This window comes from Typopeltis vanoorti, chromosome 17 (assembly GCF_054136105.1).
Source record: "Typopeltis vanoorti isolate ZY-2024b chromosome 17, IOZ_Tvanoo_1.0, whole genome shotgun sequence".
In the NCBI taxonomy this organism is placed as follows: Eukaryota; Metazoa; Arthropoda; class Arachnida; order Uropygi; family Thelyphonidae; genus Typopeltis; species Typopeltis vanoorti.
This window is the reverse complement of record NC_143565.1, coordinates 58,574,429-58,600,721: the sequence shown is the minus strand read 5'-3', so window position 1 is coordinate 58,600,721 and position 26,293 is coordinate 58,574,429. Positions and strand designations below refer to the sequence as shown.

The following is a 26,293-nucleotide window of genomic DNA, read 5'->3' as shown; positions in this document are numbered from 1 at the left end:
GCAAATTAGTTTGACAATTGATCATTATGGTAGACTTCAACTATAACAATATAAACTGCACAGAAGGCAGCATACTAAGGGAACTGAATTTTTGAACTTCTTGAGGAACAGCTGTCTTAGGCAGCATGTTTTGTTTCGACGATCCCACACATGAAAGGTGACAAGACCTGTAACACTATAGTGCCGTGTGTGTATGCACCCAGGTGATTAAGGAGAAAAATGTAGCCTATTGATAGGTTTTTAAAGAGTGGGATGTTGTACTCAATGGGAAAAACAATATGGGGGGGGGAATTATTCCAAAGAATAGAGGTGCATGAAATGAAGAAAGATGATAAGAAGTTAGTTTGGTCTATTTGGAGCTGGACAACATATGGATGTTGACCAGTGGCTGCTTTAGTTCTTACATGACTGGTTAGAAGAAAGTAGAGGAATGGTAGCAACCAATTCAGAGAAGCAGTAGCCATGAAAGTTCTTATAGAAAAGGTACAGTGCAGTAAATATCATCAAGAATTCTTAGGAATGCTCCACTCCAAATGTGGAAACATTACTCCAGGTTGGTGAGATCTGAGTCTTTTAAAGTACTAGGAATTGAGAGACAGAATTAATGTTTAGTATGGAAAAGAACATCAAGCTTTTTAGAGGCTGTGTATGTAATATATTTGTACCGTGATAAACTGAATGTGACAGTCAATCCAAGAAGAGAGAGAGAGAGAGAGATGATCTTTTTTTTTCAAATGATAAAGGTAACCAGTATAGCAAGGAGAGAAAAATTAGAATACAAGGGGAGATTAGACATTGCATTCTAAAGAGAAACCCAAGAAGATTTTTTGCTGTGACCAGTAGAAGAAAAATTATCATGGATAGATTACCTTGCTGGATGGAGATGGTAGTAGGGTGACCAAAGCAGCTGACATAGTTGAACTATTTATTGATTAATTTATTAGGATGTTTAATCCTGGTAATTCAGGTTTTATTCCTAGAGGGATAAATGGGTGGGGGGGTAGTAAAGGATCGTAAGTGAATGATGTGGATATATTCCAATTATGAGCACTCTAGATATCAGTAAGATGTGGGGGAGGAAGAAGAAGCTAAGTGGGATTTCATCATGTGTCTTAAGGGAATGTGCCAAGGAACTGATTATACCATTAACATGGTGTTTAATAAATGTTTTGCAATGGGGCAGGATCTTGAAGAGTGGAAGGGTAGTAAATTAGTGCCATTGTAAGGGTGGTAGTAGTAGAATGGAGGTTTCAAACTATACAGCAGTTTGTATTTCTTCTGTGATGGTTAGGATTTTGAAAAAAAAAAATTGGTAAGAACTAGCATATAGAATTGGACAGGTGAGAACTATATCATTTATGCAAACCAGGATGGATTTGTGAAGAGACAGTCTTGTTTTAGTAATCTGGTTGCCTTTTATAATAGTGTAACAAGAGCACTGGATGAGGACAAGTCGTATATTATGATGTTTTTGGATTACTTAAAGCAGTGGTTCTTAACCCTTTTTGGCCTGGTACCCCCAACAGTTTGGATTGCCTATTACCTCCTCCTCAATTTTACACTAGGTTAATGACTCAACAAGATAATTATAATATATTATTATGCAAATCTAAATTACCATCAACATATTTGAACTGATAGTCAATTAAAAGTTAATGGCTTTGATACAAATTAGTTTTTACTCAAAAAGGATGTAATTTACTGTATTTAACAAGGCAATCATTAATTGCTACCCTGAGCCTGTTGAGATCCTGCTAATTTTTCAGTATCAGGCAGCATGTGAACATATTCAGAGTTTGACAAATGAAGTCTCAAGTTTCTTCCTTCATTTATTTGCAGTCTGTTTTGCTGCTTAGCTAACAATGTCAACACGATGCTGAATCCTGTATGAAGAAGGAAAAGCAATGAGAAGTATTTTATTTCTTGCCAAAGCTGAAGATTCTTGCATTGCATGTTTGGCAAGACTTTCATACTCATGCTGTTGAAAAATGTACTTGAACTTCAAAATCATTTTTTAAGTCAATAAATTCTTCACACAAATTTGGCTGAACAGAAGTCGCATCAGAAAGAAATGGATTTATGACCCATCGGGCATTTTAAGCTCATTAAAGTCTTTGAATCTTATCATCAGGTTTTTTCAGTGTTAGAAGATGAGAACGATAACAATTCAAATCTGTATCTAATATTAAATCATCATCTATTATTTGTAGACTTGGAATTGCAAAAAATCTCATCTTGCAATGCTCTGCTTGTAGAAAGTTAATTTGCTGGTAGAAAGCATTTATAATTCCCTTTGCTTTAATAAGATTCATGATACTTCTCTGCAATTTGATGTTAACCTCATTTAATTTGGTGAAAATATTGGAAAGATATGTGATGTCAACTTTTTCCTTTTTTAGAACATTGCATGTTTTGTGTAACCAACCCTTTAAGTCCAGGATAATATTTAAATTTAGTCTTTAATTTGCAAAAGTACTCCACATCCTTTTTTGCTTTATTTGGATGCTTATTCTTAAAGGCTCAATCATTCTTGAAGGCTTCATTTGAGAAAACCTTTTCACATATTAAGCACATTGGTAACTCTCATTATTTATAGTTAAATAACTCCATATTTTAAATATTCACTTGAATATTGACAATACTTTCTTTTTTTTTTACTCATTTTAATTGGCTAAAGTGCTACACGTTATCAACGAAGTGCGCCACACGATACCACAAGCAAAAAATAAGTAGGGAATAAATTTGAACAGTATTGCCAGACATGCAATATAAATAGGAATGCTAGGTTAAATACGGAATTTTTTGCTTTTATTATATTAGCAGTATGCAGTGGTGTTCACAGCGCTGGGGGGGGGGGGGGGGAGCACTACTGCCCAGGTTAAGAACCACTGGTTTAAAGGAATTTGATGAGGTGCCACATGATAAGTTGGTTATTTAAGTTGCAACATAATGGGTTTAGATATCAGATTCAGTATTTCTTATAGATTGAGAGAGTTGTATTTGAGCCAGCATCATGGAGTAGGAAGGCTACAAGTGGAGTGCCACAAGTATTGGGACCATTACTGTTCAATTTTTATTTCAGTAGTATTGTCACTAGACTGCAGGGAGATACAGAGCAACACATTTATAAATAATGGATATAACAAAAATACTATTTAATAAAGTTCTTCAAAAAAAGAATATAGATTACAGTAAAACCATAGCCATCCCATACATTAAAGGGTTATCAGAAAAAATCAATAGAATCCTACACCATCATAATCTCAATGCCACTTTTAAACCACCTATAAAATTAAAAAAACATATTCAACTCCTCTAAGTATCCTCTCCTCCCATTGGCACATCCTAGAGTTTATTGCATCTACTGCACCTGTAACTTACCTTATATTGGTGAAACTGGACTTACAATCCCTATACATATAAATGAACACAAAAAACACATTAAATATAACAATTTTGGTAAAGCAGGCTTCTCAGATCACGCTCTCAACACCCTGCACCAAATTGATTGGAAAAGTACCTGTTCTTTACATCATACAAAAACTTGGTATGAAAGAAAATTTAAAGAAGTCTGCGAAATTCTGATTAACCACCCTAATCTCAACAATAATGGTGACAAAAATTCCAAGAATTTGATGGCATGTATTCTGCCCACTTATCTAGCATACTTTTAGGACTTTAGGAAACTATTCCATACCAATTGGTTGAAATTTATATGTATAATCACATTTTTTTTTTAAATAAATATATATATATATATATATATATGTAAACTGGTTGCTCCCCAGCCCAACTCTTAATTTTGTAACCTAATAGATAATAATAATAAGACTCTAGCTTTGATGTAGGAAAGTTTTTTTTTTCCCACTAGAGGTCAGGCCAATAAATGTAGTAATGGTTGGTCAGTAACTTTAACAAACCATGTAGATTGTAGTGCAGCTTGTTTCTCTGTATTTATTGTGTATGCTCCAAAGGATGACTTTGATATGAAGGTCGAAATGTCGAGTGTTGATTTTGGTTTATATTAAACTAAAGTTTTACTCTATAACACATTGTAGTTGTCTCCATAATTTTTCAAAATGTATTGCAAATACAACTTAAAAGAAAATTGCACTGCTGAAATGAGTATTTACATGTAAAGATAAGGATGTCATTTTCAAGGCCTTGATAAGACCTCACTTGGACTATTGTATGCAGGTCTGGTCTCCTGTGTGATTCTGATAAATTGGAGAGAGAGAGAGTGCAAAGAAGAGTGTTAAAAATGATATCAGGATTATGGAATACTCAGTATAAAGAGAGATTGAGAATTTGTAGACTGCAGACCCTAGCAAACAGAAGAAAAAGGGGTGATATGGTTGAAACTTACAAACTTCTGAAAGATTCGTACAGGATTTCAATTTATGGAGGGTGGGGAAAGAACAAGAGGGCATCCTTGAAACCTGAGAATGAATGCCACTAAGAAAAATGATGGTTAGATTTTTCTCTCATAGGATTGGGAAGAGGAAAATGCATGTAGTAATAAGGGAATGGTGCATGATTGGAATGGATTTCCATTAGATGTCGTGAGTGCAAAAAGTGTGAATGACTCAAGAATAAGTATGATAGCTGGTGTGTGTAGTATGTGGCCTCCCTCGATGAGTCCCTGAATAACTGCAGGTCTCTCTTAAAAATAATAATAATAATATTTATTGAATATAAATTTCAGTTAATAAATTAACATAAATATATAAATCAAAAGAAAACACATTAAAAATAATATGATAATTCCTCTGTGCTTGTATTTTAAACAATAATTGTTTCATGTACTTTTTTTTTAGAAACTTGAGCGTGGTGAACAAGAGGATATTGCAGGAAATTATTTTAAGACTAAGAGACAATCGCAGATCCTTCATAAAGTTCAAGCAGATGCCAACAGAATGTTTCGTAAGTTGTAATGATATTTATAAACATAAATTATCAGTAAATGATTTTAATTATTTATTTTAATAAGTCAAGTAATCTGTGATTACTTGATTCACTGTTTATTATGCCTTCTTAAAAATACTTTACACAAATTACTATTACCAATGTGCAGAAAACATTGATCAATAATAACTTTTTTTTGTACTGAATTTGTCAAGATATTCTCGTCAGATTCTTTATCCAAATGCCATGTTTTTGTGTGAAGCATCTTCATGACTAGGTTACTTCTATAGAAAGGCTAATCCCTTCTCAGTTTCCTTAGTATCCTATAATGCAAAGCACTTTCTCTCTCAGATGTGTATAATGCTGTGACTGGTTTTTACCTTCACTGAGGAAATATTAAAGTGTTGGGATATTCTCCAAAAACTACCCGAGTGCTATACAATCTTAATCACTCTAAATCTCGCTGAATAACACCATCACTCTACTGAACTCATCCTCCTGACCAGAATCACTTCAGAAAACTCAGCAGTGGCAGCAAAAGCATACAACTTAGCAGAATCACTCTACTCCCGAAGCAAGCTGCCAGCCATCAGTCTGAGCCAGACCCAGAAGAGATACCAAGGATGAATAAATGCAGAAATCATGTTTCCTGTATACAAGTAGTGAAAAGGTGTATGACCTGATTATTAAAACATTCTAAAAGATAGTTGTAGAGAGTTTTGTTTTTGTTTTGTTTTTTCGTCCCAAGAAATTGTTCTTGTTTAATCCTTTATCCAAGTGTAAAAAGAAAGTTTGCACTTAAAATTATCTTAACGACTAGATTACTTGTGTATATAGAGGCTAATGATTTCAATCGATTGTTTTATTATTCCATAATACAACTAGTAAGTAGAACTTAAAATGCAATTTCCAAAAGCTTTGGATAATCAAGTTCCCTTCTAGCTGGTTGACTGGATAACTGAAAGTAATACTAAAAAATGAAACAGGAATAAAAGGGCATCTGTGCTTTGTTAACAATAGTATTTTTCATGTTAATGTCGGATGTACATCTACATTACTCTTAAATCACTTGTCTAGTTCGCCAAGTGGTAAAGCACCTGCTTTCCAACCAACAGGCTGCAAGCTTGAATCTCACCATGAGCGTGGATGTTTGTGATTGATTCAAGGCATTTTTTGGCAAACTTTATCTAGTGTATAGTGCATCAGCAAAAAAAAATTAAGTGTGTTCAAACTTTCTTAATAATGAATTGTTAAAAGTTGAAAATATTTTAAGCACATGACTGGTAGCATTAAGTTTCAGTCTGGTCTTTCAGCTATTAGGAATATCTATGATGATGCATTAGTTAATAAATTTTTTAAAAGAAAAGGATGATCCAAAATGAAAAATGCAAAACATTAAATATAAAACTTTATATTAGACTTACATTTATGATGTGTGATCTCTTCAAAAGCTATTAAATCTGAATTTGGACTTTGAAGAATGATATCTGTATATCTTAGAAGAATATATGTGTACAGGATAAATTAAGAAAATAAATAAAAAAACATAAGTTGTTGCACATCTTTTCATGAAGATAGGTGGTTCTGGGACAAGTTAGAAAGATACTTCCGAAAAATCTACAATTTCAAGGAGCTTCATTTCACTGTACAAATTACGGAAATAATTCTCCGATCTATCCAAAAGCTTTGTAGGGATCTTTGAAATAATCAGTAGAAAGCAGGTTGCTTGATAGGAAATAGTTTGCTGAACAAGTTGATGTGTCAGTGCAGGGAAACTAGAATTCCCAGGGCGGATGATAGCAGGGATGGCCTCTTGGGGGAAGGGGGACGACATCAGGTAACATTGAGTCCACTGGAATCTGGAGGAGATAATGATAGGTATAGAAGCAGTCATATTTTCATGCTTTATACTAATGTCAGTAGTATCTGGAATAAAGGAGATGAATTGGCAGCACTGATAACATCAGCATGGCCAAAGTTTATTGGGATATCTGAGACGTGGTTAACAGAAAATGATATAATAACAGGAATAGAAGTAGCAGGGTACAGCATTTTTCAACAGGATAGGAAGGGAAAACGAGGTGGTGGAGTACTTCTTAAGTGATGACTCATGTCCTCAAAGAGGACATGAGTCATCACTTATCATAGGAAGCTTTGGAAGGCAGTGACATTAATGGTTTCGAAAGCATCTGGTGTGAGGTAGAGGTGGGCAAGACAGGCTATTTAGTGGGGTGTTGCTACAAGCCAAGGAGCACAGAGGGTGATCAGTGGGAGATATTTAAGCAGTTCAGCTTGGCAAGTGCAAGAAGAATGATTGTTATGGGAAATTTTTACTATGGCAGTATAAATTGGGAAGAGGAAAATGCATGTAGTAATAAGGGAATGGAAAATCTAGAAATTTTGAGGGACAAATGTCTTAGCAACATGTAATAAAGGGAAGAAGAGGTTCAAGAGTTTTGGGTTTGGTCATAGCATCAGAAGAGTTGATAATAACTGAGATAACATCTCTCCTCCCCTGTTAGAGAGAGTAACCATGTGATTTTGACTTGGAAGATGAATAGACATGTAGGTGTATCAAAGAAAAGGGAATGTATGTGGTGTATTAAAGAAAAGGGAACGTATAAGGTGGGTGATTATAATAGACTTAGATATCAATTTGGGGCAGTTTTATGGAGGGCAGAATTGGAAGGCCAGGATAGCATTAGTTTTTCAGAAATTGCAAAGAAATATTTGTTAGCAGCATTAGTAAGCGCTATTCCACGAGCGAAGAAGACACAATTTGGTGTAAAGTGGATGGCAAACAATACCAAACAGGAACTGCAGGTGAAAAAGAAATTATGGAAGAGATATAAGGAGAGGGATGGAGAACAGATGCATGAAGAATATAAGACTCAGGCCAGGAGAGTGACAAGTATGGTGTGAAAGGCAAAACTGGAATATAAGAAGAGATTGGCACTAAGATCCAAAGAAAATCCTAGGGAATTTTTTAGCTATGTGGCCAGTAGGAGGAGAAATGATTATGGAAGAATGACATTGGGATACAAGTGGAAATAGAGTGATTGATGCAAAGGACATAGTGAAGTTGTTCAATAAACACTTTATTGGAGTATTTCATCCTGAAAAAGTAGGTTTTAATACTAGAGGGATAGGGCAGATTCAAGGTTCACAGGAGAGTGTGTTCCAAATACTTAACCCTCGTATTTCACCATGAGTTTTGAAAGAATGTGGTAAAGAACTGAAAGCTCCATTGACCTGGCTTTTCAATGAAAGTCTGGCCATGGGAAAGGTATCCAAGGAATGGAAGGAAGGTAAGATAGTAAGGTAAGACAGGCGATAGCAGACTTGAAGTGTCTAATTATATGCCATTTTGTGTGTCATTAATAGTTGTTACGGTCTTGGAGAAAGCAGCGAGAGACCATATACAGCTTTGGGCGGATGAGGGTAATGCTTTCTGTGAGAATCAACATGGATTTATGGAGGGAAAGGCATAAATTTGGATTTTGCAAAAACATTTGACAGGTTGCCACATGATAATCTGATTCTTAAGTTGCAGCACATGGGTTTACATGTCAGGTTAGTGAACTGAATTCAGGATTGGCTGTATGATAGGTATCAGAGAGTTGTGTATGATGGAGACGTATGACACCAACATCAAGGAAGCAGAAGATTACAAGTGGAGTTCCACAGGGCTCATTACTGGGTTCTGTATTGTTTAACCGTTATATCAATGACATTGCCAATGGATTGCAAGGAAATATCCAATTGTTTGCAGATGATGTGAAGTTGGGAAGAGTTATTAGTAATAGTGCAGATGTGGCAACCCTGCAAGAGGATTTGAATAAACTAGACAGATGGGCCAATAAATGGGGGATTTGGTTTAATGCAGCAAAATGTAAAGTCTTGAAGTTAGATATACATCAATGGGAAGCTGGATACTCGATTGGAGGAGCTCTGCTGGAGGAAGTAAGGGAGACAAGAGATCTAGGGATTATGATTGATAATACACTGAAATTCAGGGAACATATTGCAAAGGTGGTGAAGGTAACCCAGAGGATTGCTGCAATACTGAGAAGGACGCTGACATGTAGAGATAAAAGTCATGCCATTGTATAAAGTCCTGGTATTGTATAAAACCCACATTTGGACTTTTGTTCTCAAATTTGGTTTCCAGGATTTGAAGGGGATAAATGAACTGTGGAAAGGGTGCAGAGGCAGATAACAAAGTTGTTTTCAGTACTGTACAGTGTTATTAATGAGGATTGGTTGAGGGAATGTGGACTGCAGAGTTTGGTAGATAGAAGGAGGAGGAAAGGTGATATATTATTATTATTATTACCCCAAGACCTCATGGAGTCAAAGAATCATCTGGGAGGTCCTTTTATCACACACAGCTCATCATACCATGTCTTAAACACACTCAATCTCCTTGCACCACACTCTCAGGCAAGGCATTCCAATCATTTACAACTCTGAACGAAAAAAACCTGCCTCTCATTCCCCTGCTCACACCATCTTTATAGTTTCCAGGGATGACCTCTGGTTCTCCCCCAATCTCCCACTATTTTCTGTATAACTTCTCCAGCATTGATCCTATAACAACCACTTACCAACTTGTAGGTCCCTGTCATATCTCTCCTCTTCCTCCTCCTGTCCACCAGATTGCAAATTACATGTTCTCAATCTTTCCTCATACTCGACATTCCAGAGGTCAGAAACTACCTTAGCCAGTCGCCTTTGGACCCTTTCCGACATCTCTTCATCCTTCTGAAAACCTCTGGGCACAATATTCCATGTGTGGCCTAATCAAAGCCTTATACAACAGAACAAGAATCTCCCTACTTCTACAAGTCGGTGTCCTCCGCTTCATTCCCAGAAGCCTTTGTGTTGTCTTCACAATTTTGTCTGTGTGTCCCATAAATTTCAGATCCTTATCCACTATCACCCCTAGATCTCTTATTTCCTCCACCTCCAACAATATATCCTCACCAAGCATAAATTCTGCATCCCATCTTTGTTTTCCAAATTTTAAAACCTTCAATTTTGCAAAATTGAACTCACAACCCCATTTCTGTGCCCAATCACTCAATTTATTCAAGTCTTCTTGTAAGGCCACAACATCTTCTCAATATTGTGGCCTTACAAAATACTCTTCATGGTTTGTCACAACTTTGCATCATCTGCAAACAACTGAATATCTCCATCCAAATCTTCACCAATATTATTAATATACAAGTTAAACAGTAATGGACCTAAAAAAGACCCCTGAGGCACTCCACTAGTGACTTTCCTTTTCTGGATATCGCTCCCCCATAGATAACTCGTTGATACCTATCAGATAGTCAGTTTCCAATCCAATGCAATAATTTAATATCCAACCCCATCTGCTCTAGTTTGACTCTCAACTTACCATGAGGTACTCTATCAAAAGCCTTTGCGAAATCTGAGTATATTACTGTGTATCCTTTTCCTCTGTCCAAGGAAGCAGTCACTTTATTGTAATAAGTAAGTAGATTACTAAAACATGACCTCCCTTTAGCAAATCCATGCTGTACATCAAAGATGATACCATTATTGTCAACCCAATTCCGGATCCTAGTTCTCACAAGCTTCTCCAACAACTTAACCACAACACCTGACACACATATAGGCCTATAGTTTGATGCTTGAGTTCGATCACCTCCTTTATGAAGTGGCACAATCTTGCCCTCCTTCCACTCTTTAGGGACTTGACCGAGTGTACGACTCGCATTAAAATTATATGTCAAGGCAGGTGTCAACTCCCTGGCACATTCCTTCATAATACGTGGTGATATATTATCAAGTCCCACAGCCTTATTAACATATAGTTTGCTCAACTCCCCATACACCTCTTGCTCACTTACAGTCAGTTTCTCCTCCCCATCATCAACTGCTCTCAATCTCTCCATGAAGTCACATTCACAAGATTGAAAGACCTTTTGAACTGCTCATTAAGTATCTCCACAAAATATTTCTCAACAGTTGTCTTTATACCATTTTCTCCAATCAATGTCATCCTTCCATAATCATTCTTTCTTTCTTTTGCTGGCTACATATCGAAAGAACTCCTTAGGATTTTTTCTGGCTTCATTAGCTAACTGCTGTTCATACCTCTCTTTAGCTACCCTCACCAACCAAGTCACCCTCCTTGCCTGGTCTTTGTAGACCTCATGGAATTGGTTATTTCCACTTCTCTTATGCTGCCTCCACAATGCCCTTTTTCTCTGTATCGCATGCGTAATCTATTTATTCATCCATCTCACACCTACCTTATTTAACCTTCTCACCCTTGGAATACATTTAGACATTGCATCTACTGGATAGTTTTTGAAAATCCCCCCAAGCTGCATTGATCTCTTTTCCAGCTAACTCCTCATTCCATGCTACACCTGCAAGCTGTCTCTTGAGCTCTTCATACCCCCCCCTCCACCTTGTAGTTCCACATATACCTTTTTCTCAGAGAGGTCCTCACACTGCTGGCAACCACCCAGATAATCACCTTATGGTCACTCTCACCAATTGGTGGATGATTTTACACCTCATTTATAATTACATCCTCTGATGAGATGACCAAATCCAAGACCCTCAATCCTTGCTTGCCCTCTGTTACATACTGTCTGAGGTAGTTATCCCTCAAAAACTCAAGAAACTCATTTTCTTTACTTCCAGTTGCTATTTCATGATTCCAGTCTATATTGTCATAATTAAAATCGCCCATAATGATCATGCTTGACTAATTTGATTATACATTTCATTATCACCACTATCCACATTACCTGGTCTATAACAACATTCAACCAAGTATTTGATTCTATTCACCTCTATCTCACACCATACTGCCTCAAGACCACTGGCACTATTTCCCTCTTGCATCTCTACTTTGTATGGACGTAACTCTTTCTCTATCATCAATACACTCCCCTCCCTTTTTACCCCTTCTATCCTCATGAAACACATCATACCTTTACATCTCTATTCCTGTCAGGATGTCTTCTTCTTCCAGCCATGTCTCATTTAATCCAACAATCTTTGTGTGAACAGACGCAATTAGTGCAACCATTTCATCTGCCTTGTTTCTTATACTTCTAGCATTTATATACAAACACAGCAGCTCATTTCTGTATCTACAGCTAGTTCCACTGATACCACTCACTCGATGTGATCTCTCCATGCTCGACTGGGGCCATTTCCCTTTCTGCTTATTCGTTTTAGAACCCTTTTCAATTCCAACTGTTTCCTCTTGATCCCAGGTCATCCCATTTCTTTCCTGCCTACACATGCTCTCACCTCCTCTTGGAGCATCCACCTTTCTCACGCTGTGTACCCCTGTCTACCCTGAGCCTTCCCATTTCCCTTCTCCTTTTGCACACCCATTCTCTCATTTTTTGTACCCATACCACTCACTTCCCCATTCATAACCACCTCATCAATCTCTCCTGTCTTACTCTCCTGCTCTTCTAAATCACTTCCCACTTGATTTGATTCATTCTCCCTACTCACTTCTCTACCTTCCAGCAGCAGTCTCTCCAAGTGACTCACACCATAACCACTCAAACGCAGTCCATTGCTCCCATACAGTTCACTTCATCCTTCAAACTCATTCCACACATTAACAAACTGTACTCCTCTCTCCTCACAGATTTCAGCCAGCATATCATTCATAATCCTTGCTCTCTGCTTCATCTCGTCACAGTCATACCTAAGCAACATGTTGACTACTTTCCCTGTCACACTATTTTCTTTAATCCTTCTAAGCAGCCTCCTGATATCGATTCTGATATGCTCTTTGTCCTATATAAAATCATTCATACCTATTAAAACCATTAATTCCTTTGCTGGCTCCCTGCTCATATCCAATGCCTCAATCACTCTACTCATCCTACCGCCTGGAAAACATACCTTGTGCATCCTATCATCCAGCACACCTTTAATAATGGAGTCACCATACAATGCCACTCGCTCATCTTTCATTAACTCTTTCCTGCCATCATGATTTGTTTTAATCTTTTTTACTCGAATTTTCTTAATTTCATTCCTCATCCATTTCATCTCTTGCCTCATCCAATCCAATACAACTTCCGAATCTCGCGTCACATTCTCTCTATCATTCAGTCTTTCTAATTTTCTAGCTCTTGATCCCCCTCTTCTCACTTTTACTCTCATTCATCCTTCTGAGTTTCCATACTTTTGGTCCAACATGCATCCAACTTTCGCTATTATTCATTCTTTCGATGTTTTCCACTTTCGATTCTTGCGTCACGTCATTTTGGTTCATCCATTTTCTCAATTTCGTTTCCTTCTGCCACTCTTGCTTCACTTTCGTCCTCTATAACATCCGTTATGGTTTTTCAAATCGCTCGTTTTCTTTTTTACTGATTTTTTAACATTTTTTTGCCTCTCTTTCGAACATGCACTCATTTTCTCTGCGACATTCTTGCTACTAACATTTTCTTTCATCAATTTCATGTTAGCATTCATCAATTCCTCGTTCAGGTCACACTTTGCACATACATCCTCCTTCCATCCACCCTAAACATCCACGAATCATTTATGTAATCAAAAGAATACATATAGCACACCTCACACTTAACGAAACGACTGAACTCTAAGTTTAAAGTCATGGAATGACAAAGCCGCCGCCATGTTTCCTCTGCCGGTTACTACTATAAGGTCTAATAATAACGAATTCATAATTAAGTTTAGGCAGAAAAATTCCCCACACTAATAATACCGGTAGCGCACAACTATTACAGCAGCTCTTACTCAAACAAACACTCTTATATACTTAAGTATTCCAAGAATAACTTATCTCAATCCGGAGCTCTTCTTACACACATCCACCACGCTTGACTCACGAGTGCCCTCTGCCTGATTGAGACTTTTGAACTGTTGAGAGGTAGTTACAAGGTTTACACTGGAGAGTTCTTTTGCTTGGTGGAGCAGTAGGAAGAAGCAATGACAAGGGGATCATCCCTGGAATTTACAAAAGGAAGCTGTGAGCAAGAGGGTGAGGAGTAGTTTCTTTGTGTAGAGAGTGATTGAACCATGGAATGCATTGCCTGATAGAGTAGAAAGAGCAGGAACGGTCAATGAGTTCAAGGAGTAGTATGTTAGCATTTGTGTTTCTTAGGAAGGACCTCCCATGATGAGGCTCTTGATTCCATGGAGGCCTGAATAATAATAATAATAATAATTATTATTATTATTGTTATTATTATTCAGGCCTCAAGGTAGACCTCAAAAAAGATATTGGATGGATAATGAGACCAGAACAGACCAATATGGTCTATACCCGTATTTAGTGTTATGATTATTATTATTATAGTGGCCTTTGTGGTGACATTTAGTGAGAGTGAAATCAGAAAATTGTGAATCAGGCTTCACTTAAATGAAAGAGATGCAAATTCTGAATTTTGGATATACTTAACTGAAAAGATGGTTTCAGAAAAATTGAAGCATTTTGTGAATGAGAATTTTTTGCCAAATGAACCTGATTTGCAACCAAATAAGAGCTTGGTTGATGACAGAAATATTTTTTTTTGTTACTACTTATGAAAATTTCTGGGCCACAATACTAACATGCTTTGTTCCAGTAAAATATGTCAGTTTGTGGCTATGTAAAAAGTTGGCATATTGTGCCATATGAGAATGTGATAAAATTTTTGAATATTTTATAAAAATATGTAGATTTTACATATTTTTGATATAATTGTACAATAAATGTATTCTTAATAAACTGTGTGTGTGATTTGGTGTTATCTGCTTCATTTTTTTTTCCCAAAAACATTATTGCTTTATAAAGTAATAATGAAACAATGAGTAATGCAATGTTTAGTTTACTTTTCATATCATTTTAATTTTCAATTTTTTCTGCAAGCAAAGAATGAGCACCATTACTTATATGTTAAAAAAAGAGACACTGAGTTGAAAGTTTTTTTTTCATTTGTAATGAATTATATTAAAAATGCCAATAAATTATATTCTTGTTTAATCCTTTATCCCAGTATAAGCAAACAGTTTTCATATGAATTATATCTTCATGACTAGGATACTTGTGTATAGAGACTAATTATTATATTATTATTATTATTATTATTATTATTATTATTATTATTCAGACCGCCATTGAGTCAAAAGACTCATTGTTGGAGTTCCTTCCTAGGAAACGCAAAAGTCTATCATACCACTCCTTAAACTCATTGAACATTCTTGCTCTCACCACCTATCAGGCAGTGCATTCCATGGTTCAACCATCCGCCATTCAAAGAAGCCACTCCTCAGCCTCTTGCTCACAGCTTCTTTTTGCAACTTCCAGGGATGGCCCCTTGTCATCGCTCCTTTTCGCTGTTCCACCAAGCGAAAGACCTCCCCAGTGTCAACCCTGTAACTACCTCTCAACAGTTTAAAAGTCTCAATCATATCACCTCTCCGTCTTCTATCTACCGAACTCTTCAATCCACATTCCCTCAGCTGATCCTCATAACTAACATTGTACAGTCCTGAAACCATCTTTGTTCTCCGTCTCAGGGTCTTATACAATGGAACGATAACTCTTTTATCTCTGCAGGTCAGCGTCCTTCTCAGTATTGCAGTAATCTTCTAGGTTACCTTCATCACCTTTGCAATATGCCTCCTCAATTTGAGTTTTCTATCAATCATCACCCCAAGATCTCTTGTCTCCCCTACTTCCTCCAGTACAGCTCTTCCCATCCATGTATCCCAAACTTCAAGAATTTACATTTTGCTGCATTAAACAGAAACCCCATTCATTTGCCCATTTGTCAAGTTTATTCAAATCTTTTTGCAGGACTGCCATATTGGCACTATCACTAAAAACCCTTCCTACCTTCACATCATCTGCAAACAACTGAATATCCCCCTGCAATCCACTAACAATGCCATTAATATAAAGGTTAAACAGTACAGTTCCCAGTACTGAGCCCTGTGCAACCCCACTTGTAATCTTCTGCCTCCTTGATACTGCTCCATCATACACAACTCTCTACTCTCTGATGCCTATCAGACAGCCAATCCTGAATCCAGTTGACTAACTTGACATCTAAACCCATATGCTACAACTTAAATATCAGCTTATCATGAGGCATCCTGTCAAATGCCTTTGCAAAAAAAAAAAAAAAAAAAAAAAAAAAAAGGCAGTATATTCCTTTCCCTCATCAACTGCTGTTGTTACTTTATTATAAAAGGCAATCATATTACTAAAGCAAGAGTGCCCCATAACCAATCCATGTTGACTCTCACAGATAACATTATCCTCATCTACCCGATGCTGTATATAGTCCCTCACTAATTTCTCCAAAATCTTAACAACTACTGATCAAATACAAATTGGTTTATAGTTAGACACAACCAATCTGCTACCTCCCTTATGCAATTACTTCACATTAATTGCCTTAGTATCCCATAATGCAAAGCACATCATTTCAAGAGTGTATAATGCTATGCCTTATGGCAAGGATATTACCCAGGTTTTGATCATGTCTGGACAATTCATTGTGGAGAAAAATGATCGCCAATAATTCATCTCTGAAAAATTAATTTCACAAAAATTCTTCACAGATATATCGTGAGTAAAATAAATATTTCAAAAAATATTTTTAAAAAATGTAAGAAATTGTAAGAAATGTTTTATATATTATTTAATGTTTCAATTATATTTAGCTTTCTGAAAGTTTTTATTCTGTATAAAGTTATTAATATTCTTTCTTACTGCAGGCTCTGTAGATGGAATGTTAGTTGTTACAGAACTCGGAATGGTTAGGGAGAGAGCACCATATTGAAGAATATTTAGGGCTGCTAGTTATCCAACTAATATGTATATACAGGAATACCTTGTATAGTGTGGTTAATTGGTTCCAAGAAGAGTCCGCACTATGCAAAACTGCGTTGTTCGAGGTCTAGTTATATAAAGGTTTTCAATTTAATTTGTTTATTACAAAAATTCAGGATAATGAAAATCTTTAAAAATGAAAAAAAAAATTATTTTTATTAACTGAATAACAAATAAAATCCTTTTAATCTGATATAAAAGTTGTAGAAAACAAAACAAATATTGCTTCAATTTTAGCATACAGTAATTTACTTTTTACTAAAGTAGTCTTTTAGTGTTCGTTGAACCATCCTTGTCTTCTTTGTCTCTTCAAGTACTAGATCTCTGTAGCATTTGATGGCATTATTGAGACTTTGTCTCACTTTGATGCTTCTTTCCAAATTTGGGTCGGCATTTATGAGAAAGTCAGATGCTTCATCGATTTTTCTCACAAAAGTTGAAAGGTCAGCAAAGGAAAATTCTTCAACCATGACATTAGTGTGGTCATCTTTGTCTTCTTCTGCTTCATAGGCTCATTGTTGTTCCAACTCCAAAAGGGTTTCATCATCCAGATCATTTGAATGAGAATCAATACATTCGTTCACATTGTTACAATCGAAACTTGTAAAACCAAGATCTTTGCCCATCTGCACAATTTCTGTTGATATTTCTGTGTTACAAAAGCAACAAAGTCCTTTGAATAATGTGGCAAGATATTATGCCATATGGCTGTCATGTTGCTTTGAGTCACCTCTTGCCAAGATCATAAATAATTTGAATGGCATCTTTATTTTAAATTTCTTCCAAAATTCACTCAAAGTCCAAAAATCTTCTTCTTCTGCAGCTTTAATAGCTTGAGCAAAAGTTCGTCTTAAATAGTAAGCCCTTGAAAGTGGAGATAACGCCTTGATCCAGAATTGATGCTGCAGAATTGATGTTGTGTTTGGAGGGAAAAAATGAATCTTGACATTTTCATCTAAGTCAGTCAATAGAGTTGGATGGCCTGGCGCATTGTCTAATAAAAGAAAATTTTTAAAAGGAATTCGTTTTACAATAGCTTTTAACTTCAGGGCAAAAACAAGTTTTAAACCAGTCTTCAAAAATTGAACGAGTCACCCATGCTTTTTTATTCGAAAGCCAATGTACAGGTAAATTGTTCTTTGTAAAGCCCTTAAGAGCTCTTGGGTTTTCCGCTCTGTACACTAGCAGTGGCTTCAATTTTAAATCACATGATACATTACCTCCTAGTAAAAGTGTCAATCAGTCTTTTGACACTTTATACCCAGCTTGTATTTTTTCCTTCTCTGCTAGAAATGTGCGCGATGGCATTCTTTTCCAGAACAAGCCAGTCTCGTCAGCGTTAAAAATTTGATCATCTGTGTTTAGCCTTCCTTCTCAATAAGCTCCTTCAATTCATTGGGAAATAATTCTGCAGTTTTAGTGTCAGCACTTGCGCTTTTACCTTTGATTCTTACGTTATGGAGACCCATACGCTTTTTGAAACTGTAGAACCACCCGCTACTTGCTATAAAAGTTTCACTGGTTGTACCGCCTTCATTTTCGTTTTCATTTTCTTTTATTTTGTCACATAGACTTGTTGCTTTTGCCTGGATTATCATTTGACTCAAAGGAATCCTTTTGCTAATTACAATCTTCAATCCAGATCATTAGAAGGCGTTCCATATTTTCCATTGTAGAAGATCGATTTCTCGTGATCACTTTTGACATATAAGAAGCTGTGCTCATTCCATGTTGTTGAATCTTTTCTTTGCTCTGAATAATTGTTCGTACAGATTCATTCATTGAATTCTCGCATGCTATTTTAGCAAACGAAGCACCATTCTCATGACATTTTATAATTTCAAGTTTCTTCTCTAATGTCAACCACTTGCATTTTTTTGTTACTCCATCGGTGTCTTGTTTGTTTGTTTCGTCTCTTTTCACTCATACTTAAATAATAAAAAAATGTTAAATAATGTACATAATAAAATGCCGCAGGGGAAAGAACGTGTCTACGTGAGAGCCAATCGAATAACTACTACATAAACGTGGCTCTCGACTGTCACTTTCGGCGCCCAGGAGTCGCCGGTCAGTGTTGACAATGTTAGTGTATGTAATAATAAAAACTGCATTAGACCAAAACCTGCGTGTTCAAAACCGCGCTGTACAAGGTATTCCTATATATATATATATATATAGTTAACTATTTGCATATTCCTATTAACTATTCTATTAATAGTTAGAATAGTTATTAGGGAGAATAAAATATTTAAGAATAGTTAAGGAGAAAGGGCACAGTATTTAAGAATAGTTATTCTTCTAACCTTTTGCTATTTTTCTGTTCTGTGCATTTAGATATCCATCCAGATGTGATATATTTTTTATCTGAACTAATTTAGAAGGTGACATGATTCAATTATTATATACACATGTATTTTGAAAATGACTCCACTTTCCCTTCATACGAAAGAAAGACATATTGTATGCTGCTGTCATTTACAGAGCTAGTTTAAGATCATAGGTTCACTTTTGAGTAATTATATTAAAGAAAACAGTAATAAAATTACATAAATCCTATCATCATTATGTAAATCAGCGTAAACTAAATTGCCATCTGCGGATGCAGTATTAGTCTTTACCTTTTCCTCCAATGCTAGTATTTTATTTTTAAATTTTATATTTATTCTTCTTTAATGACAAAATATATATATAGATGCCTGCTTCCAAAGTGAAATAAGTAATTAATTACGTCTCTTGTGAGACATTCAAAAATAAACTATATCAATTATATGAAGAGTCAAAGGCTTCAATTCAGCGACATAACTTGTTTAAGTTAAGGGATATTACATCCCATATTGTCTATGTCAACTAGGTCTACCTACTCACTGATGAGACCTCAATAAAGGTTGAAACCGGTCTGGGTTTCAACCTTTATTGAGGTCAACCTTCTCTCATAATGTAGAACAATAATACAGCTCCTAGGAGCTAAGTTCACATTATGAGTAAATATCAAGAATAGTGATCGGAGCTTACTCCACCTTTGACATGAGTTGCCTCAGCTTGCACTACCTATAGGGTCAGTTGCTGCAGTATCCAGGTATTTGCTTATGCTTGGAATCGCTGAACTTTATATAGTTTCTATATTCGGCATGAAGCTCTTTGAGTTTCTTATTCGGCTATGAAACAATAGGGGATGTAACATCCCTTAACTTAAATAAACTATATCATTTTGTTAACCACTGACTAGATCGCCTACCTTCTCCCACCAATGAGCTGTGAATTCGAAACTTGCAGTGGGCATGGATGTTTGTAATTGTTTTCAGGTGAGAGATGTATTTTGTCATCTAATGTGAGACCACAGCCCTGCTTATTGGAGGCCTGAAGTGTCTTGAGTGGTTTCCATGTTTTGGTAATGGAATTTGAGCAGGATTTCCAAACCAATTTAAAATGAATAAAAATTATGACGAAACTGAAATTAGGAAAGTCACTGATCAATAAATATATTACTTTCATTGTTTAAGAATAAAAATATTATTTAAATCTAATAAAAATCTAAACAAATAATACATAAATACGTGAAAAAAAAAATTTTTGTGAAATTTATCTTGCATTGCATTTACTTTTCATATATTAGTATCAATGCAATATCATTTCAATTTTCTAGCGAATAACGTTTTCAGTGAATTTTTTCCACAATGAATTGTCCATGAACTGGTTTTGATCTTTATTGAGGTGTAAAAGTAAATTGATGTTCATTATAGGCCTGGAATAGTTAGTATATGGGTGCAAGAGAGCCTGATAATATTATGAGAAAGAAAGGACAGATGGGTAATATGAGAGATATAAAAAAGAAAACTGCCTCAGCTTTTTTTTATATCATCATATAGCCAATGGCTATCTTTTTTTTATTTTTTGCTAGTTTCATTCAGCTGAACAACCAAAAGAAGAGTTGAAACTAAAGCGCAACTATGACTGATATCCCCAGATGGTTAGTCTTATCTAAGTTAATTGCCTTGAATTAGCCTTCTCTGCCTGAGATTATTAGTACTGGAGAAGATCTACTTATGTGTGATTAGGCTAATATTTTATGGATTTTTGAAGCTATATTGTTTAAATAGCATAATTTTAACACTAGAGGCCTAAAGCCTCCATACTTCTTTGATAGTTGAAGAAATTTCTTTTCAACTTCTTGATATCAGCTGGATCATAAAAAGTGCGCAGTTTTACTATATCATTGTTTTTCTTCACCTGCTCTAATATCTTTAATATTTATTATGTACAGCTGAGTAGGTAAGATTATCATTTTAAGTACTCTGGCTTTAGAATAAAAGGAAAGTGGGCCAATTTTCTAGTCTTCCAAGGGGTGAATGGTTTTGTATATTACTTCTTGAACTAGTAATATAGGCTACATAGAGAATTAAATTCCAAGCACAGTGAGAGGCTCTCTCTTAGAGATTAGCTCCAAGGGAATGTTTTAAAAACTTTTAATTTTGCCTTGTTAGCTTTGGCAGTTAGTCTACTCATTTGTCTGAATTTAATTCTCCCAAATTGCCAAAAAAAGATTTCTCCCTCTTTCCTTCTTTTACCTTGTGGTGTTGAGGGTTAGCTAATCATCAGACCTCAAACTGTTCACAGGATAAGGTGGTCAGCCCTATGCCCTGGTGTATCCTATGTCTGTAATGTTGAGTTTTCAAGGTCAGTTTGCCTGCTTTGTGGGGTGTTTCATCCCAAGAAAAACTCTGCTGTCCACGCCAAAGACCAGCTAACTTGGCTATGGCTGAGGAAGATCCTTCAGCTCTTCATGTCACCGACGGGAATCGAACCTAGGACACTGCTTCCCCACAGGCATATGGTTGCGAAGCGCACAGCCAATAGGCTAACCACACAGACTCAAAAAAAAAGGATATATTTTGAATTGTTATCTATAAAAGTGCCTACTACATTATCAGCACATTTGAAGGAACTGTTATTCCTTGCTTGGCACATAAATTGTCAACTTTCTGATAAAAAAAAGCTCAAAATAAAAAACAATGAAAAGTGCAATGGACTAAGAGGACACTTTCATTCCTTTTTTTGAATTTTGATCCTGTCTAATAGGAACCAATTAACTACTAGGTAGGTAGCTGTATTGGCATGGTCTCCTTTAATAATGGATAGCAGCCTTTTTTCCCCACTAATTTTCGGGAGGATTTGGAACAGAAAGGGATGCTGGACATTATCAAATGGTTGAGCATGGTCCACCGATATTACTCCCATTGGCTGCTTTTTTCACATTAACTAGTCAGAGTTGATTGTGTAGCAGAAACAGATTAAAATTCCACTGCTTAGCCTTGGACTCCATACACTTGTGCACTTTAATTACATATCTCATTCCCATTTTGAGCTTGTTATTGATAATACAAAAAAATCTTGTAGTAGAGAACTAGACCTCCAGCTGTTGATTGAGCTATGATATCTATTAGATTTTTGAATGAGAATCTCATGGCTTGCTAAATGTTCACTTGGTATGTGACCTATAGAGAGAAAATAATTAAAGAATATAACTAGAATGGCAAGAATAAAATCCCTGGTCTCGTGGTAAAGTTCTGTCCCTAAATCATCAGGTCCCAAGGATTTTCTTGTCTGCCATTCTTTATAGGCTGTGGTAATTTCAACTGCTCGAATGGGTCTAGTTCATCTTGGATATGAATATGAAAGGGATTAATGTTCCAACAGGTATAGTTTCCCACAATACTGTTGTCCTGAAACAGATTTTATGGTGTTTTTGAAAGAAATCAAGAAAGTCTTGTATGGTGTTGTATTTTCACCATCCATGCAGATTTGGGTAGTAGTCCTTTCTTTATGGAATTTGGTAAACTGTCTGTTGAATAATGCAGCTGAAGAGTCATCTGTTAAATGCTGCCCTATTCTTACTTAAAATTTCTTTTTCCATTTCAGTTCCAGTTTTATGTTGATATTTCTAATGATGCCACATTCTGTACCATTATTTTGATTAGCTAGGAACCAGTTCTCTCTTTGACTATTAAATTATTTAAGGAATTTACCATGTATACTGGAATATTAATTAAAAGAAACTATAATAAATACCTCCTATATTTCAGCAATATATTTCCCATCTTCATGGGAACATGCAACTATGAGACATGCATGCAGACACTACAAAAAGCAAATGAAGCAGAAGAGAGAAACTACTGTTGTTACTAGAGTCCTAAAGGTGCCCCCCTAGCAAGCTATGTTGGGTTGTCTTGGCTGTTGGGCTAAAGTTCTCAAGATGCAAGCCTCCCAAATTTGGGGCAGTCTCATGCACCCAAATTTGCTGAGGTTTGGAAACGTTTTTAGAGCTGAGGCTGATTCCATGAACAACTTTCATATTTAAATTTGCTGTGGTATATTAATGTAGCTTTCTTCCAATGTAATCTGTGGTAGGTATCCAGAGCATGGTCTGCAAGCCCAGAGTGGCTGTACTGATGAAACTGGATGTAGTCTTCGTGTTCCAAAATCCTGATATTTGCTTTTATATTTCTTTGTGTTGCAAAATCCTGATATTGTCTGTTTAGCCAAAGTAGGACAGTTACAGCTGCAAGGGACCTGGTATATTCCAGGTAGGTCTAGGGGAAGTGGTTGGTCTTTGTTGGAGTGGATAAGGGATACCAATTTTTTATATGGTTTGTAACAAGAAGTCAGGTAATATTTTTTTAAGATTTTGGTTCACTTTTCAGAGGTGCCCCAGATATAGGGAATGGTGGTGGATTTAGTGTAATCTTTTTTCTTATGAAGGGGGGGGGGGGTTGTGATTAACTGGATTTAATATTTTTTGGATTTTTTCGAAAGTGTTTCTAATGTTTGTGAAAAGTTTTTTACCTTGGGTATAATATATATGTTAAAGATTAAATTAAGGAGGGATAAAAATCCCTTATTATTTTACAGCCAGTATGTGAAAGTTATTATTTTACATAGTTATTATTTTACAACCAGTATGGGGTAGTGACCTCTCCTCATAATGTTAAGCAGTATTACATCTCCTAGGAGCTGTGTGTTTTTACATTATGAGAAAATATCAAGGATAGTGAGGGTAGCTTGGATAGCGTAGCAAAGGTGGAGCAAGGATAGCTTGCTCCACCTTTGCTTCGAGTTGCCTTGGTGTGGTACTACCAGGTGGTCACTTACGCTTGGATTCGCCGATAGTTCGTCGGCATGAAACTCTTAGATCGTAGTTTTCGATTTCAGAGTTTCACATACTGGCTGTAAAATAATAAGGGATTTTTATCCTCCCTTAATTTAATTAACTTCGCCAGAAAAAAATAGCCGTTTGGCTTTTCATCTTAGTTATAATATAATATATAATATATGGACACACCTTTTTGGCATTCGTATAGTGAAGATATATAAGTTCTTTTCACTTAAACTTTGATATCATCCAGGTCTAGCTACTCACTGATTGAGACCTCAAAAAAAGGTTGAAACCGGCCTGGGTAGTGACCTCTCCTCATAATGTAAAGCAGTATTACATCTCCTAGGAGCTGTGGGTGTTTGCATTATGAGAAAATATCAAGGATAGTGAGGGAGCTTGCTCCACCTTTGCTTCGAGTTGCCTTGGTGTGGTACTACCAGGCAGTCACTTACGCTTGGATTCGCCGATAGTTCGTTGGCATGAAACTCGTAGATCGTAGTTTTCGATTTCAGAGTTTCACATACTGGCTGTAAAATAATAAGGGATTTTATCCCCCCCCTCCCTTAATTTAATTAACTTCGCCAGAAAAAATAGCCATTTGGCTTTTCAACATATGTTAAATATACCAAGTAATTTTATAACCTTGGTTTTAATCCTTTAAACCAAGGGTATAAAATTACTTGGTATCTTTAACATATATTATACCCAAGGTAAAAAACTTTTTACATCTTTCTCTCATCCGGAGATTCTTAATTAATAAGGTCAAAGCACCTTGTGGCAACTTACATAGGTAAAATTGATAAGCTCTATATTACTTAAACCTTGGCATTTCAGGGTCTGCCTATTCACTGATGAGACCTCAATAAAGGTTGAAACCAGTCTGGGTAGTGACCCCCACCCATAATGTATAACATCATACATCTCCTAGGAGATGTGCTTTACATTTATTTATGGGAAATACTAAGGAAAATGAACAGAACTTAATCCATCTTTACCACAAGTCGCCTTGGTGTTGCACCACCAAGAGTTACCTTGGTGCTGCACCACCACCTCCATAAGTCTTGAACCACGTTCAGGTGCAAACTTGACTTACTTGTCTGTTTGCTTACTTGGGAAAAAGGATTAAAACCAAGTTTATAAAATTACTTGGTATCTTCAACATTTAACTAATGGTGTTCCATCTATACTTAACAGGGAAAGTGATGCCTACACTTCTGGAATTTTTGGACTAATTTCTGGCTGATTTTTTCATATGCTTTTTTTTTATGATTTTACCAAATATGGTTTGTTTGAAAACACCCTCTCTGCTAGACTGAATTGGAAGATCTGGAACTCTTCTTTATGCCTCTCCAAACATATACACTGTTTAGATAGGCTCTACCTGTGCTCCCACTCTTTCAGCAAAAGTTCTAAAAGGACAGATAGTAAGGTAATGGTGATCAGAACTTTTTCATTTCAACAGGGTTTGAGACAGTGTTCAGCAATACATCAGATTTCCATACAATCAAAATATTTAGCCTTTGGGCAGTAACCACTTAAGTGGCAACCTTGTTATATTCAATGCTATCAAACTAGTCTTGCCTTTTCTTGTGCAAAAGAGATCCCAGCTCACGTACCCTTACCCTTTATAATACACAAATCACCAGACAAAATCAGATCTCTTTGCTTGGACTAACATTTACCTCCAGTCTTTCCTGGCAAAAACACATCATATCAATAGCTTCCTCAGCATCCAAGAAACTTGGCATCCTCTTTCGTTCATGAGTCTATTTTACACCTAACCAACTCTTAACTATATACAAATCCCAAATCTGCCCATGTTTAGAATACTGCACACATGTTTGGAACATCACACCTAAAACTTCCCTTAAAATCCTTGATACCATTCAGAGGTGAGCAGTTAGGCTTAAAATTGATCTCACCCTCTCTTACAGATTCACTATAGTCTCTATCTCACAGTTGCAATGTTTCAACACTGTGCCTATTTTACAAGTTCTTCCAGTATGTCAGTCCTCATTTGCATCCCACACACACAGCTCTGATGTGCTTATAGGTCCCTCGACCGCATGTGTATGGGATCAGTGTATATAAAAAAAAAAAAAGTGATCATGTGAACTACAATGTGCAGGCACTTCATCCGAACTTCAGGATAATTCACCATAACTCAGGTTGTACTGATGATAAAATTTGGTGTTGGCGTCTTCACGTTCGTTGTGAGGGTGACCCCACCAGAAAACCATTCTGGATCTTCACCTGATATACTTTTTTTTGTATGTTAATGATTTTACTCCATTTTGAGAATGTCTGGATAAGAATTTCATTACTGTTTTCTGTGTATTACTGAATTCTCTGCAGCTCAGTCAATTTTGAAT

At 36.2% G+C, this 26,293-nt stretch overlaps 1 protein-coding gene across 1 annotated transcript in view; it reads left to right on the top strand.

Annotated features, from left to right (window-relative positions):
• Positions 1 to 26,293, top strand: part of Kif3C (Kinesin family member 3C) — a 685,271-nt gene that overhangs the window by 533,994 nt on the left and 124,984 nt on the right. The window contains exon 15 of the mRNA XM_090406914.1: positions 4,818 to 4,923. Within this exon, the coding sequence (XP_090263040.1) occupies positions 4,818 to 4,923 (106 nt within the window). The remainder of the gene's footprint in view (positions 1 to 4,817; positions 4,924 to 26,293) is intronic.